The sequence below is a fragment of the Bos indicus genome, chromosome 3, assembly GCF_029378745.1.
Source record: "Bos indicus isolate NIAB-ARS_2022 breed Sahiwal x Tharparkar chromosome 3, NIAB-ARS_B.indTharparkar_mat_pri_1.0, whole genome shotgun sequence".
Classification (NCBI taxonomy): domain Eukaryota; kingdom Metazoa; phylum Chordata; class Mammalia; order Artiodactyla; family Bovidae; genus Bos; species Bos indicus.
Genome location: NC_091762.1, coordinates 83,231,988 through 83,249,333, shown reverse-complemented (window position 1 = coordinate 83,249,333; position 17,346 = coordinate 83,231,988). Strand labels below are relative to the sequence as shown.

Here is a 17,346-nt window from a genome sequence, read left to right as displayed (position 1 = left end):
GAGTTTTAATCCAGCTTTTCACTCTCCTCTTTCACCTTCATCAAGAGGCTCTTCAGTTCCTCTTCACTTTCTGCCATAAGGGTGGTATCATCTGCATATCTGACGCTATTGATATTTGCTCCCAGCAATCTTCAGTCCAGCTTGTGCTTCATCCAGGCTGGCATTTTGCATGACGTACTCTGCATATAAGTTAAATAAGCAGGGTGACAATATACAGCCTTGACGTACTCCTTTCCCATTCTGAACAAGTTGCTTCTTGACTTACATACAGGTTTCTCAGGAGTAGGTAAGGTGATCTGATATTCCCATCTCTAAAAATTTTCCAGAGTTGTTGTGTCCAAGTAATGTAGTGACTCACATTACTCAATAAGTATTCACCATTAGGTATTTTAAATTGTTCAATATATATTTTTAGTATATGACACATTCAAATATTTATGATTTATGTGGATCCTACACAAATATTTTGTTCCAAAACATACAAAGAAATAAAGGCAGGAAATAGTTTTCATTTTCAGAACCACATTCAAGCTGTCAAAATTGACCTTTGAAAGCAAAAGTGCCAAAATGGCCTTTTTTTCCCCCAAAAAGTAGGAAGCTTTCAAATGTAAAATAATGTTATTTAATATAACAATTTTTTCGCAGTTTTCCAATTTTTAAAAATTCTCACATAATGTGCTGCATTTTGTTTCTTTCAGGCATACTGAGTTTTTTCCTGCATATAAAGCTCCGATTGAGAGAGAATTCTGTTAGAGAAAGGATTTTTTTCTTTATGCTTCACAAAATTATGTCCTCAGTCCTCACTAATTTGCCGAAAGGGTTCTAATTGCACCACTAACGCAACTGTCGAATCCAGTGACCTCTGAGTCCACATTCCCTTTGATTTCTTTACTATTTACTAATAACAATATTCTCTTCTCAAACTTGACCTTCAGCTAGTTTGCTTCCACAGTACTACTACTCTCCATGTTTGCTTTTGTTTCTGGCTGAGCCAGCGCAGCATGCAGATTCTGCACTTCCTCTGCAGTAGAAATGCAGTCTTAACCACTGGACTGACAGGCAAGTCCCTGAGTCCATCTTTAATGCCCTATTTCTTCCTAGTATTTAGCACTGTGGACCCATGTAAAATATTCAAACATCTATTCGGACCTCAGAAATTCTATCTACTCTCATGGATTCATTTATTTTCCATGAATAAATTTCCCAAATCTACGTATCTCTCTCTCCAGTTCCCCTTCTTCCACTGCCACCTGCCATTTCTCCTTTTCATATCCTATAGCCTCTTCAAACTCAACTTACAAACAACAAATCCATCAAAACCTTACTGCCTCTGCTGGTCTTCCCTTTTACTTTTTCACATTCTCCTCATTTCTTTATATACCTTAAATGGCACTACCATACTTCCAGAGGATTCACAAGACTCCCAAAGGGTACTAAGAACCCCAGTTCTAAAGGAAGATCTATCATCATATGATAACCTAGTTTAAGAAAAATTAACTACATGGCTCTCAAGTCATAATATAAGTGGTACAGTCTTCCTGTGCTACTTGAAGTATATACAGGACCTTACCAAGCAGAAAGGTTTAGGGAGGCATTCTAGAAAAATGAAATGGCATTAGGAAAGTATACAGTGGGGTTTTGAAATAAATAATTTTGATTAGAGCCGAGGGTTTGTGTTGGGCAGGAAATGGATAAACAAGTATTTTGGGGTCAGGTTTTAGAAACCCTGAACACCTGGAAGAGATCTGAATCTTACTTTGTAGGCTTATGCACCTCTAATTGGGGTACACATTCTTATGAGGGCACAGCTAAATGACAAATGCAAGCCCATGGGATTAACATGACACATCTCCCAGGAATATCACTTTTTTGTTTTAGGGAGGAAATAACTATTTTTATATGAAGTGGATTTATGAAGTAGAAAACATAATTCATGTGCAATTTTAAGGCACGATTCTTAGATTTAAGATAAAATCCTAATAAGATTCTAATATCTCTCTCTTTCTCCCTGGCCTTTCACTTCTCTTCATTCCTCAGCTATTTGTAAAGCCTCCTCAGACAACCTTTTTTGTTGTCTTTGCATTCTTGCATTTCTTTTCCTTTGGGATGGTTTTGGTCACTGCCTCCTGTGACGCTTCTGAATTCAGTGCTGGAGACTGCAAGGAGATCAAACCAGTCAATCCTAAAGGAAATCAACACTTCATTGCAAGGACTGATGCTGAAGATGAAGTTCCAATACTTTGGCCACCTAATGCAAGGAGATAACTCATCTGGAAAAGACCCCGCTGCTGGGAAAGATTGAAGGCAAAAGGAGAAGAGGACAGCAGAGAATGAGGTGGTTAGACAGCATCACCAACTCAACAGACATGAATTTGAGCAAACTGTAGGAGATACTGAAGGACAGGGAAGCCTGGCGTGCTGCAGTCCGTGGAGTCACAAAGAATCAGACATGACTAAGCAACTGAACCACAACAAAGCAAAAATAATCTCACTTCTTTCACAAATATCCTAGTAAATGGAGGCTTTTCTCTGAAACCTTGCAGCATCACTATCTGGACCCCTTCAACTGGCACTTAGCAATTAAAGACAGAAAAATAAATCTGGCAAATTATAAAACTAAAATAGTGAAAAACAGCAGCAAAAATCCCGAGAGCACAAAAGATAGCTTATTTACTTGCTTTTAGTGAATTACTACAAAATGTCTATATCAAGAGATTACACTGAACTAGTATAAATTTTACCGAGAGCAAGTATATACATTTCTTGTGTCAGGGTTACTTACTGTAGTATAATCTATTTACACATTGTCAATCTAGTATCAGCATGTTTTCATGCTTGTACTTTTTCTTCCTAATAGCATAACTCACAGTAATTGATTAACTTATTCATTAATTAAAAATGCATTCATGAATCAGTATTTATTGTGTATCTAATTACTTCCTTATAAAGCCTGTTACAAATATATTGTTACATATTCCACATTGTGTTAGAATAATCAAATGTCTTTTTTTTCCCATAAGAACCACAAGCACTGTACTTATGCATTTACTACTAAGTGATCATCCAACATAGTTCTGAAAATGGAAAAGAAAGTAACCAAATGTTGGCCCTTTTATCAAAGTCCAAAGTGTTTTCATGGCAAATCAAACAGGGCAAAATTACTCAACTGGTGTGAAATGTGCAGTTCAAGGTCATGAAAATAAGATTAACAATCTCCCTAGTAAGCCTGGAAAATCCCATGGGCGGAGGAGCCTGGTAGGCTACAGTCCATGGGGTCGCTAAGAGTTGGACACGACTGAGCGACTTCACTTTCACTTTTCACTTTCATGCATTGGAGAAGGAAATGGCAACGCACTCCAGTGTTCTTGCCTGGAGAATCCCAGAGATGGGGGAGCCTGGTGGCTGCCGTCTGTGGGATCACACAGAGTCGGACACGACTGAAGTGACTTAGCAGCAGCAGTAAGCCTTTACAAAATGGGGTTTCAATGACATTTTAGAAAATATAAAATCAAGGATTCCATCTCAAACATAAAAACTGTTTTTCTAAATTCATATGTGTAATCCCAAGGACAATCATATGTCTAACAACATGATTATGTTTATTTGACAAAACAATAACCTACAACCTAAAAGATTTAAGGCTCTGTTTATCTTTAAATAAGCAACTAAGCCTAACACTAATGACTAACTTTTATCGAGCATTTAATATGTGCCAGGTACTTTCCAACACCTTAATCCAGGGAGATACTGAAGGCTCTCAGTATAATGAGTAAACCAAGAACAAAAAATACATCGGAAATAAGAACTCCATTGCAAAACAAATGCAAACAGAATTTCTAGGAAAATGGTGCCAACAGGCTCCAAGACAACAACTCTACAGTAAGCCAAGTGAGCCTTGAAAACTTCCCCTGCCATACTAACATATAATTTAGTTGCAAAGAGACTAAGGAAGGTACAAAAGAGGAAATAATCTGATGGGTTTTACTGTATTGCAAGAAGCTTTACAGAGATGACAAGTATTTTTTTTCAAGGTTTATGCAAGTGTATGTATTTTTTTAAGGAAGAGGATATCAGAGTTAAATCTTCACCTTCTATAGCAATCAGTAGGTATTTTACATTGAAAGAGAATCAAGAAACAGCTGCATGAACATGTTATTTAAAAACAAGGAGTAAAGCAACAAAAGAAGGAGCAAAAATGGACAGACCATAAAGTCACTACTGACTATAGTGACTGACAATAAAGATTAGACATCAAGGTAGGGAAAGGATGGTTAGAACAAGATGAAGGACCTCTGTTTTTAACTTTAAGCCTTATGGCACAAAGTGAACTCTAAGTACACTCATATCATTTGTTTAAAATCTATATATGTAAATAAATTTTAAAAGATAAATAGAAAAATGAAAGAAAAGATCCTTCAAAGTCCCCAGTTTTCATTTCCCCTGTCTCTGAAATAATCCAAGTAGAAGAAAGATAGATACACACAAGTTAGGAATGTTCTGCATGAGAGTCATATACTAGATAAGAGATAGGGTTGATAACATCTAAGTTGTTCAATACCAACCATGGCTCACTTCTTTATTCCATGTTCTTTTAAGTAGTCATATATATATACACATATATCTATATATATATAATAAAATATATATAAAATTTATAGGCTGGATGAAGCACAAGCTGGAATCACGATTGCCGGGAGAAATATCAATAACCTCAGCTATGCAGATGACACCACCATTATGGCAGACAGTGAAGAACTACTAAAGAGCCTCTTGTTGAAAGTGAAAGAGGAGAGTGAAAAAGTTGACTTAAAACTCAACATTCAGAAATCTAAGATCATGGCATCTGGTCCCATCACTTCATGGCAAATAGATGGGGAAACAGTGAAAACAGTGACAGACTTTATTTTGGGGGGCTTCAAAATCACTGCAGATGGTGACTGCAGCCATGAAATTAAAAGACGCTTGTTCCTTGGAAGAAAAGTTATGACAAATCTAGACAGCATATTAAAAAGCAGAGACATTACTTTGCCAACAAAGGTCTGTTTAGTCAAAGCTATGGTTTTTCCAGTAGTCATGTATGGATGTGAGGGTTGGACTATAAAGAAGGCTAAGTGCCAAAGAATTGATGCTTTTGAACTGTGGTGTTGGAGAAGACTTTTGAGAGTCCCTTGGACTGCAAGGATTTCCAACCAGTCCATCCTAAAGAAGATCAGTCCTGAATATTCACTGGAAGGACTGATGCTGAAGCTGAAACTCCAATACTTTGGCCACCTGATGCAAATAACTGACTCATTTGAAAAGACCCTGATGCTGGGAAAGACTGAAGGCAGGAGGAGAAGGGAACGACAGAGGATGAGATGGTTGGATGGCATCACTGACTCAACGGACATGAATTTGAGTAAACTCCAGGAGTTGGCGATGGACAGGGAGACCTGGTGTGCTGCAGTCCATGGGGTCACAAAGAGTCAGACACGACTGAGCAACTGAACTGAACTGAACTGAAAACTTACAGGAGAATATTTGTATCACCTGTTTCTTTTTTTTTTTTAACCTGTTTTTTTTTTTCTTTTACACATGTTTCTTTTAAAAGTAGTATATATTTCATTTACCTTATATTCCAGGAGTTCTACTCGCATTAAATGCCAATCACCTGCAATAGTTTGTGCTCTATACCCTCACAAAAGAAGACAGGTATTATCATCCCCACATTTGATAATAAAACTGAGTGCCAATAAACTAAGTCATTTGTTCTAAGCTACTAAACAGTAAACAGTGGAGTCAGATATCGTACCCATACCTGTGCGACTCTAAATCCCATTCATAACACTATATAGTGTCATGTTTCTTAACACATTTAATAAGTATTACTGTGTACTCTCCACGTGCTAGCACACTATTCTATATGCTGGAGATAAAGTGGTAAACAAAACAGACAAGCCCTTGCCCTTTACAGTAATTACATTCATATAACAACTCAATACATATTGTAATGCCAGATAATGATAAATATAAGGAAGGGTAAAAGCTGGAGGAGAGAAGCAATGGATCTTTTAGGTAGGGTGATGAAAATGACCTTTAAGTAGATAGATATATGACTGAATAAGGAATCAAGTCATGTGACGATTTGGAGAAAAACACAACAGGCCAAGAGAAGAAAAAAATAAAAAAATCTTGGGCAGAATTTTGTTTATTCAAGGATGAACAAAAAGGCCATTGAGGCTAAAATGAGCAAGGTAGAGATTAGTAGGATATGAAGTTAGAGAAAGGCAAGAGCTAGATCATATAGTCTTACAGTCTTCATTATTTTTCTGCTTAAAATAGAAGACATTAGAGGACTTTAAGACACAGGACCAAATGATCTGATTTATATCTTTTAAAAATCTCTCTGACTACAATGTTGAGAACTGACTGAAGCATGGGTAGAAGTAAGAAGATCAAATTTAAAAATGTACACAAAATTCTAGATCAGCAGCCATCCAGTATTCTAGTATCTAGTTCTATTGATTATCAACCATTTGAAATGCAGTGCATCTGAACTGAAACATGCTTTTAGTGTAAAATACACACCAGATTTTGAAGATAAAGGAGTGAAAAAAAGCAAAAGAATTTTTGACATTTACTATATGGTATAATGATACTATCTTAGATATACTGGATTAAATAACCTATGATTACAATTAATTTCACTTGTTTATTGTTTTAATGTAGAAACTATAAAACTGAAAATTACAAATGTGGCTCCCATTATATTTCTGTTTGACAGTGCTGATCTGGATGGTGACAAGTAGAATTTCAAACGTGGAGGAGGTAAGGAGCATTAGATTTGGGATTCATTTTGAAGCAGAGCCTACAAAACTTCTTGGAGGAGTAAATGTGAGGAATACAAAAAAAGAGAAATCATTTTGATTCCAAACACTTTGTCTCAGCAATTGGGTAAATGGTGATGAAATATACTAAAGTGAGGAAGCTGAGGCAGAAACTTGTGTCGGAGGTGCCCTGCTGGATATCCCAACAGACATGTCAAGTCCTGGTCCCAGCATTCACAAACAAAGGGAGCCTCATTCATACAGAGAACATATAAATGGTACCCCTGGAGTTATGCAGCGTTCAGTCTAGAATCCTATCCAACAATCTTATGTCGAGTATTCTGAGTAATACAGAAAGTGAAAGTGAAAGTGAAGTTATTCAGTTGTGTCTGACTCTTTGCAACCCCATGGACTGTAGCCTACTAGGCTCCTCAGTCCATGGAATTTTCCAGGCAAGAGTACTGGAGTGGATTTCCTTCTCCAGGGGATCTTATAATATAGAATCACACCAAATACTGTTGATTATTATTAGAACATAGTACAGGTACATACATTTAATTCATGTGTAATGTTAGATTCTGCTAATAAGAACGTCTGAGGAAATACAGTAACTACAAGTTCAAATGTTTTAACCTAGCAACCCACAATTCACATGTTAGCTCCAACACAGTTAGGTATGAACTCTCTATCCCTCAGTTTACTCACTTCTAAAATGAAGGTAATACCTACCTCAAGTTATAAGGATTAAATAAGATATAGTATGTAAGGTAATTAACATACCTATTACACAGTAAGAGCTAAATGCATTACAGCTATTAGCAAAATCATGAAGTAAGAAATGAAATAAGTAGCAAAGCTGCAAAGGATTTTCCAAGACTTTCATTCTATATTAATATTAGAATATACAGTACCTTACTTCAGGAATTCTCCAAAATTAAAATGCGTTACCTGTAAGTAGTGTTTGGAACATAGACATCCCTTGCAGGAAACTCCAAAATTTCTCTAGTAGGTCTAACTCTACTGTCAGGGTAAGGCTTCACTTGAAGCAGCTCTGGGGTCAGGCAGTAAAGGGGATTTTCAGGTGCAGGAGAAATGTCTATCTTCAGCTGAGCTGCATACAAAAAATACATTATAAAAACAATGTAAACATGTCATACAAAGTGAAGTAATTCGGAAGAAGAAAAACAAGTATCCTGTATTAATGCATGTGTATGGAATCTAGAAAGATGATAATGGATGAGCCTGTTTGCAGGGCAGGAACAGACATGCAGTCATAGAGAACAGACATGTGACGTGGAAGAGGCGGTAGGGAAGGAGAGGGTGAAACGAACTGAGAGAACTGAACTGACATATACTCCCTTGTGTAAATACACAGTGGGAACCTGCTACTAACACCGAGAACTCAGCCCGGTGCTCTGTGATGGTGGCGGTCAGGGGGAAGGAGGCTCAAAAGGGCAGGGACAGACACACACACAGCTGATTCACACTGTTGTACAGGAGAAGCTAACACAACACTGTAAAGCAATTATACTCCAATAAAAAATTTTAAATAAAATAAAAAATATAATAAATAACAACCTCACACGAGTATTTTTGGAAGGACTTAAATCCTATTTCTTCAAGAAGCCTGGAAAGAAATCAAAACTGCTATCACCTCAGAACTCTGAATTATTTCATCATATCAAATCTCAAACTACTAATGCAGACATAAAAAGATAAAATAATAAATGCTTACTGAATGAATGAATGGAAAGGAAGAGGCAAAGGAGAAGAAAAAGAACACAGGAATCTTACAGGGAAACAAGCCAACATTTCAAAGATTAAATGATTTAGCTTAAACTTTTGCGCTCATGCTCACTCATGTCCAACTCTTAAGAGACCCTAGGGACTATAGCCCTCCAGCTCTGTCCATGGGATTCTCCAAGCAAGAATACTGGAGTGGGTTGCCATGCCCACCTCCAGGGGGTCTTCCCAACGCAGGGATCAAACCCGCATCTCCTGTGTCTCCTGCATTACCACTGGGCCACAGGAGAAGTGCCAGTTTAAACGAAACTTGGTTGCTGTTCACTCGCTCAGTCATGTCTGACTCTTTGCGACCCCATGGACCACAGAACGCCAGGCTTCCCTGTCCTTCACCATCTCCCAGAGTTTGCTCAAACTTGGTAGACTTCAAAATAGTTTTACTCTGGAATAGTTTGCTCTGATCACAATAGAAACCTATTTGTGAGTATCTATCATTACATGTTATTTTTTTTCCCTCTAGAAAATAATTTTAAGCCACATATTATTCATTATTCTCCTTTCAGTACTCAAACTATCAAAGGTACTGAATCCTGTATCCAAACTGTTAGACTACATGAGAGCAGAACAGTAAAATGAAGAAGACTGACAGGGATTAAGCACAGAAAGACATACGGGTCAGATATGAGAAAAATTAACACATTATTACAAAAAATACAATTTTTAATGATGATAATAGCTGTCATCATGTCTACACAAAAATGTTTAAATACCTGTAATAGGTCTTAGTCGCCGTAAAACAGAAGATGGCCTTCTCATATCAGCAAGGAACTTGTACAGATCTTCATCACTTAAGCGATCTCCTTCCTAATATTAAAAATAGAAGAAAAAGTATTTGATCAAAAAAATATAGTACACTGAAAATAAATTTCTATTGCCTGTTAATTAATCCTGCCCCTCTTCCTTCAACTTAGTCTGAATGAAAAGTTAAATTAACACAATTATGATTAAAAATAAATATGCTAAATTATTTTCTTCTTTCTATGCTTTTAAATTATATTAAGCTATAATATTGCTATCTATGTTTTAGCTTTATAGATTTATTTACAGCTCATTATCTATGTTTATAAGGTACTACAGGGCATTCTAAAATATAGAAAAATCAATGCAAGTTAGAAGCAGATGAAGAAATGAATGTAGACAGAAAAGACATACATATGTATACATATACACATATATATCTAAATGACAGTTTTTAAATTTGTTCCACTTGCATTTTCATTTGTCTTTGCAACTTTATATTGCCAAAATATAAAAGCAAAATACAGAGCATTGGCTAAATTTGAAAATGAAAAGAAAAAAAGAACAACAAAAAACTACCCTTAAAAAAACCATAACTATCCTGATAATATGACTAAAAAGAAAACTCCAAAAGGACCTCAATCAATGGGAAGACACACACAAAAAACAAGACCAGGTCTAATTAACAAAGAATTTCCAATTTATTGTAATTTTTTTCTTACAGTTAAAATAGGCAGTGATTGACTTTTTTCTTTTATTTAACAGTCTTTAGATTTTATTAATCCAAACCTTCTGCATTTGACATCTTATTTTTTTTAATCCATAGTTCATATAGTATCTTTTTATCTTATTTGGTAATAAATATATTTAAGGCTCCTTTATTACTGTGAGTTCACCTTGAGCCAGATCCCAGTAGTTCACTATTGTATTCTAAGCAGGATACAGAACAGATCTTCTTTTATCCCATTATTTTAAATAGTGATTTTTACTTTTCAAGCGGTTAGAGATTTTTGTTAATACTTGTATAAATGGTTTTTAGCTTTACTGAGTTATAGTTAGAGAATTTGACTTCATGAAGATTTTTTCAGTGACCGAATATATGACTGAACTATTGTAAATGTTCTATCAGTCACTGAAACAGTATATTCTCTCCTTTTGAGTATAGAAATTAATACAGAGCTTTAAATTTAAATGGCCCTTATTTAGAATACATTCAGATTATCTCAAGACTCAGTTATTTCTGTCTACTTAACTTGTTAAACCAATTATATTAATGGCTTCCATTCTTTTTACTCCCTGTTTCCATGCCTTTTGCTGCATGGGACATAATTCCCTTCTCTAGGGTCGGCCATGTGACTTGTTCTAACCAGTAAACAAACATTTTATAGAGACTTGAAAAATGCTTGCAAAAGTAAGCTTGCTTCCTCTCTGGAACTTGTCACTGCCATAAGAACACAACCCAGCTGGCCTGCTAGATGTTAAGAGTGCGCAACATATAAAAAGTCTGAATCATTTCAGTTTTCGCAGCAGAAGTCAGTCTAGATCAACTGACTCTTATCAATCTCCAAACACATGAATAAGCCTAGCTGACACTCATTCCTCCATACTGCATGTTCACTGCTATGTGCTCCTGAAGCAACATATAACTTCTATACCTGTCAACAATAGAACAAATATCCTTATAATGTATGGATTTAATTTTTATTTTTAAATCTTTATGCATTTCTAATCATGTTGGCCTGACACATTTCAAATCTGTACATAAACACTCCTGATAACTATATCAAATCATGGACAGTAATCATTCATCAATTAAAAAAACAAAATGAGAAAAAAAGTTGCCTTCTGTATCTTATTTAGGAGAAACTTATACCTTGAATTCTACTTTATTAAACTTGTAATGTCTGCTTTTTTACTTAATTTGCACTTGCCTGATACACAATATTCAAGCTATTTATAAAAATGCTTATAAAAGTCATACATGTTAAGTTAAAAATTATAGAACTGCATAAAAGTTAAGTGTAAGTGCTTTCCATTTCTCCATATATCCAGAAACCATTATTTTATAAGTTTTTATAATTACTTTGTTCCAGTTTCCAGTTACTAGTCCTCAATAGGGTTGTGTAGATGATGAATGCTCAAAAAATATGTATTGGATAAGTAGGTAGGTGGGTGGATTGATGCTCAGTACATGGTGAATGCTCAAAAAGCATCTGTTGAAATAAGTGGGTGGGTGATTGGATGACTTGCTGATTTGAGATTATAACAGTAGTTCAATAATAAAGTAGGCTGAATTAAACCAAAAAGGAACTGAGGAAATAGTGGCAGAAGTGGAACACCAATTGAAGAAGGAAAAAGAGAAATGTACATCTACTGCCCTCTTTCCACAGCCAAGTTTGGCCTATTACCTCATCCAAGTAACACTATGGCATTTTCTAGATTCTTTCTTGCACTATTACCACAATAAGAAGACCCTTACCACTTCAGACACTTCTCACCGGCTTTGTTTTCCATTTGAGTGTCTCAGAACAGCTGCCTGTGAAGGCTACTGATACATAACTGTGAGAAGGTCTTCAAGTAGGTGCTGCTGCTGCTAAGTCGCTTCAGTCGTGTCTGACTCTGTGCGACCCCATAGAAGGCAGCCCACCAGGGTCCCCCCTCCCTGGGATTCTCCAGGCAAGAACACTGGAGTGGGTTGCCATTTCCTTCTCCACTGCATGAAAGTGAAAAGTGAAAGTGAAGTCGCTCAGTCGTGCCTGACTCTTAGCGACCCCATGGACTGCAGCCTTCCAGGCTCCTCCGTCCATGGGATTTTAAAGGCAAGAGTACTGGAGTGGGGTGCCACTGCCTTCTCTGTCAAGTAGGTGACTACCTGTCAAATCACAGGTTGTGCTGCCCTAAACACCTTGCCCTCTCAAGTTACAAGGTGTCACTAAGCTAGGATTTTCTCTTCCTATTTACAGTAACACCTCAGAAGGAGAAATTTTGAGACAATACTTAGCCTTTTCCTTTAATCTGCTCCAAAATATATGCATGGTACCCTTCGACAGTTCATCATCACACAAATACAAATTTTTCTCCCATTCTTATTATAGTTCTGGTTGTTTGGTTACTTTAGACAGACTTCCAAAATTTTCTGATCTTAATTCAGAGTATAAAATTCATTTTACATCAAAATCCAGTAGCACATACATCACGTAAGGACATACAGACAGGTATGCACACACGCAAAACTTAGAGGGAAAAAAAGCCTACTGAAGCAATACTTAACTTCATGAAGTGCAATGCACTATTAATTTTTTATTCAACTTATTTTTTATTTTTTTAAGTTGAGTGTTATTTACTAAATTTATATTACCATTAATGGATCATGACCAGCATTTGAAAACTACTGATCTGATTCACAAGTTGAAGTACAGAAAATATACTTGCAAAGAACAAAACATCTTTGATCAAGAACTGTTTAGACTTATAAACTCACCTATAAAAAAAATTTTAGCACAAAAATAAACTACTAGAGCCTGAAACTTCTATTCCATATACTATGGATGTGGTATTTCAGGTTAAAAAAAACTTGGGTGGTGAGGACAGACATAACCCCACTAAGTTTAACTGACCAAGAAAATTCATAAACCATCAACGCTTAAGAAAAGTTAAAATATTAAAATTAAGAAATAGGATACAGATACAGATGACTGATTATGAAGCATTACTAGTCAATATCAACATTTAAATAAATATGATAAAACAACACATATAATATTAATTGTTTTTTCTTATAATTTTTATTCTTAATGCTTTTTTAACTTCTTGAAAGCACAATCAATTATTATATGTATATGTACTACATGGACAATTATGATTTTTCTGGAGTCAAGAAAAATTTATGTACAAGTAGCCCACTAGAATTCCTCCATGACAGAACAATACCTGCTTAAAAAAATTTGTTACTGTGAGAGTAGCAGGTCGAAAGCTGGTCAAGTTACAAGCATCATCTCCACTTGTTGTCCTTTCAAGTGATCTTCTCCCAACAATACTAGAATTCCTCCTCTCGGACCAAGACCCCTTTCGTTCTACCAAGGGAAAAAAGCAAGATATTCATTTCCATGATATTTAAAATGTATCAGCTTTACAAACACAGGAAAATATCCACTAAAGGTAAAAACTGTCCCTGCAGCATACTGATTACAGTAAAAGAATTTAACTTCTGGAGAGATCTGTAAGGAAACATTTCACCTAAATCTTTGGGTTCTCTCTTAAAACTTCTCCAGTGTAAAATAAATCACTACCACGTAAAGATTATGCAAATAACCAAAGATGAGCTATGAAAAGCACACAGAGAGGCACTATATATTTACTAGAAAATGTTCACATAATGCAAATTTTAGTCACCTTACAATGGTCCCACAGTCTCAGCACTTGAGTTTGAAACAGAATTTAAGCTAATTTGTATTCAAAGTCTTAGTAAGATAAACTTACTATTCAAAACCAATAGAGCAACTATGCTGAAGATCAACAAGGAAATAGAAAACAAACAAAGCTATACACAAACTAGATCTAAAAGTCATCTACAGTCTATACTACACTAAGCAAAAGCATAATATAGATTCTTCTCAAGCACACACAGGAAATTCTCCAAGACAAGACTATACACTAAGCCACAGAACAAAACACAATAAATTCCAAGTGACTTAAATCATCTAAGATATGTTTTCCAAGAGTAACAGAAATTAACCTATAAATCAATCACAAAAGAAAATTTTGGAAATTCATAAGCATGTGGAAATTAAACAGTGCACTTCTGAATAACTGATTAATCAAAGACAAAATAACAAGGGAAATTAAAAAAAAACACTTAAGATATAGGAAAATGAAAACATAAAATCCCCAAACATTTAATATATCACTAAGGAAGCTCTCATATGGAAATTTATAGTTGCAAATGTTTATATTAAAAAAGAAAGGTCTCTAATCAGTAACTTAATTTACATCTTGCTACTGCTAAGTCACTTCAGTCGTGTCCGACTCTGTGCAACCCCACAGATGGCAGCCCACCAGGCTCCCCCATCCCTGGGATTCTCCAGGCAAGAACGCTGGAGTGGGTTGCCATTTCCTTCTCCAATGCATGAAAGTGAAAAGTGAAAGTGAATTCGCTCAGTCGTGTCTGACTCTTATCGACCCCATGGACTGTAGCCTACCAGGCTCTTCGCCCATGGGATTTTCCAGGCAAGAGTACTGGAGTGGGGTGCCATTGCTTTCTCCAATTTACATCTTAGGAAACCAGAAAAAGAAGAGAAAGCTAAATCCAAAGCAAACATTAGAAAGGGTATCAAAAAAGACAACAGTTGAATGGGAATAAATGAAATATAAACTAGGAAAACAACAGGTAAAAAAAAATCATTGAAACCAAACATGGACTCTTCAAAAAGACAACATTTTTAAAACTTTAACTGAAGTGATGGAGAACAAATACATAAAAAGGACTCAAATTACTTAAATCAGGAATGAAAGAGGGAACAGCACTACAAATCTTAGAAAAAGGATTATATTGAAAAACTACAAATACCTGTAGGTCAGCAGATTAGACAACAATAAGATAATTTGAATGAAATGAGTATTTTTCTAGAAAGATATACATTACTGAAACTGACTCAAGAAGGGAGAGAAAATATGAATAGATCTAAAATAATAGATCTAATTAGTAAAGAAAATACTTACCACAAAGAAATGACCAAGCCAAAATGGCTTCACTACTGAAAACTTTCAAACTTTCAATGAAAAACTAATACCAGCTGTTTACAAACTCTTCCAAAAACAGAAATAAGAATTCACAATTCATTTCTATGTCACCAGTATTATCCTGATACCAAAATCACAGATTACAAGGAAGAAAAACTATACACCAATATCCCTCAGGAACATATTAATAGAAGCAAAATCACTATACAAAATACTAGGAAACACGTTCTAAATAAACATCTATAAAAATTATTAACATATCATGACCAAGTGGGACTTCTCCCAGAAATTTAAGATTAGTTTAACATCCAAAACCAATCAATTGATGCAATACACCATACAAAAAGACTACAGGACAAAACCCAGACAAGTCATCTCAATAAAAGCAGAGAAATCATTTTATTAATATAAAATCCAATATTCTTCCCTGATAAAAACACTCAAAAAGTTAGGACTAGAAAGAAGCTTCCTCAAAATACTGTATCACATCTATAGAAAATCTACAGCAAACATCATACTTGATAGTGAAAGACTGAATGCATTCCCTCTAAGTCAGGAATAAGGTGAGGACTTATACACTAGGTTCTTATTGAGATAGCTAGAAAAGAAAAATAAATAAAGACATTGAAATGGAAAAGGAAACAGTAAACCACTTTTTTAAAACGTATACACTAGGTTCTTGTCAAGATAATTTAGAAAAGAAAAATAAAGACATTGAAATGGAAAAGGAAAAAGTAAACCAATTTTTATTTGCAGATGACATGATCTTGTATGTAGAATCCAGAGAAGAAAAAAAAATAGTTAAAAGATTCAAAAAGGTTTCAAAGTACAAGATCAATATTAAAAAGCCAGTTGTATTTCAACCTCTAGAAATGAACATTATAAAAATGAAATTAAGAAAACAATTCCATTTAAAATGGCATCAAATAACAAAAAAACACATGAACATACATTTAACAACAGAAGGGCAAGACTTGTACACTGAAAACTACAAAACACCATTAAAAAAACTTAATAAGATCTAAATAAATGGAAAAACATTTCATGGATTGGAAGACTTATTATTGCTAGAAGGGAAACTCTCCCCAAATTGATCTACCAAATCAGTGTAATTTCTATCAAAATTCCAGCTGCTTTTATGCAGAAATTAATAGCAGATTCTAAACTTCTTATGAAAATACAAGAGCTCAAAATAGTCAAAAGAACTGGAGGACCCACATTCCCAATTTCAAAACTTACTGCAAAGCTAAAATTATAAAGACAGTATAAAAATTGCATAAGCTTAGACATATCTATCAATGAAATAGAAATGACAGTCCAGAAATAAACCCACATATCTACTGTCAATTGATTTTCAACAATTATGCCAAGACCATTTAATAGTGCAAGAATGATTTCTTCAACAAATGGTGTACGAACAACTAGATATCTACTTGGAAAAGATGAAGCTAACCCTTATAAGTAATTCTTATCATGTACAAAAATTAACTCAAAATGAACTATACCCAAATGTAAGGGTTGTAATTATAAAACTCTTAGACAAAAACACACAAGTAGCTGCTTTTCAGTCTTGAATTAGGTAATGCTATCTTAGGTATAATAGCAAAAGTACAAGCAACAAAAGAAAAAAAATCAAAGAAATTGAACATCAAAATATAAAACTTCAGTGCTTCAAGCAATGCCATCAAGTAAGTAAAAGGACAATCACAGGATGGAAGAAAATAATCTTCAAATCCTTTATTAGATAAGGGATTTGTATCCAGAATATGTAGGACAAGAAGCAACAGTTAGAACTGGACATGGAACAACGCACTAGTAAAAAAACTGGGAAAGAAGTACGTCAAAGCTGTATATGGTCACCCTGCTTATTTAAATTATATGCAGAGCACATCATGCAAAACGCTGAGCTGGATGAATCACAAGTTGGAATCAAGATTTCCAGGAGAAGTATCAACAGTCCCTGATATGCAGATGATACCACTCTAATGGCAGAAATTGAAGAGGAACTAAAGAGCCTCTTGATGAGGGTCAAAGAGGAGAGTGAAAAAGCTGGCTTAAAACTCAACATTCAAAAAATGAAGATTATGGCATCCAGACCCATCACGTTATGGCAAATAGATGGGGGAAAAGTGGAAACAGTGACAGATTTTATCTTCTTGGGTTCTAAAATCACTGCACATGATGACTACAGCCATGAAATTAAAATACATTTATCCCTTGGAAGAAAAGCTATGATAAACCTAGACAGTATATTAAAAAG

At 35.2% G+C, this 17,346-nt stretch overlaps 1 protein-coding gene across 10 annotated transcripts in view; it reads right to left on the bottom strand.

The window, feature by feature from the left end:
• The window catches only part of DOCK7 (dedicator of cytokinesis 7), a 209,569-nt gene that overhangs the window by 141,810 nt on the left and 50,413 nt on the right, over positions 1 to 17,346 (bottom strand). For all 10 annotated transcript variants that reach the window (XR_011565855.1, XR_011565854.1, XM_070786435.1 and 7 more), the window contains 3 exons: positions 13,278 to 13,420; positions 9,320 to 9,413; positions 7,755 to 7,917 (listed from right to left, as the gene is read on the bottom strand). Coding sequence is in view for 8 of the 10 variants with exons in the window: in XM_070786435.1 (XP_070642536.1) it covers positions 7,755 to 7,917; positions 9,320 to 9,413; positions 13,278 to 13,420 (400 nt within the window). In the remaining 2 variants the exon portion in view is untranslated. The remainder of the gene's footprint in view (positions 1 to 7,754; positions 7,918 to 9,319; positions 9,414 to 13,277; positions 13,421 to 17,346) is intronic.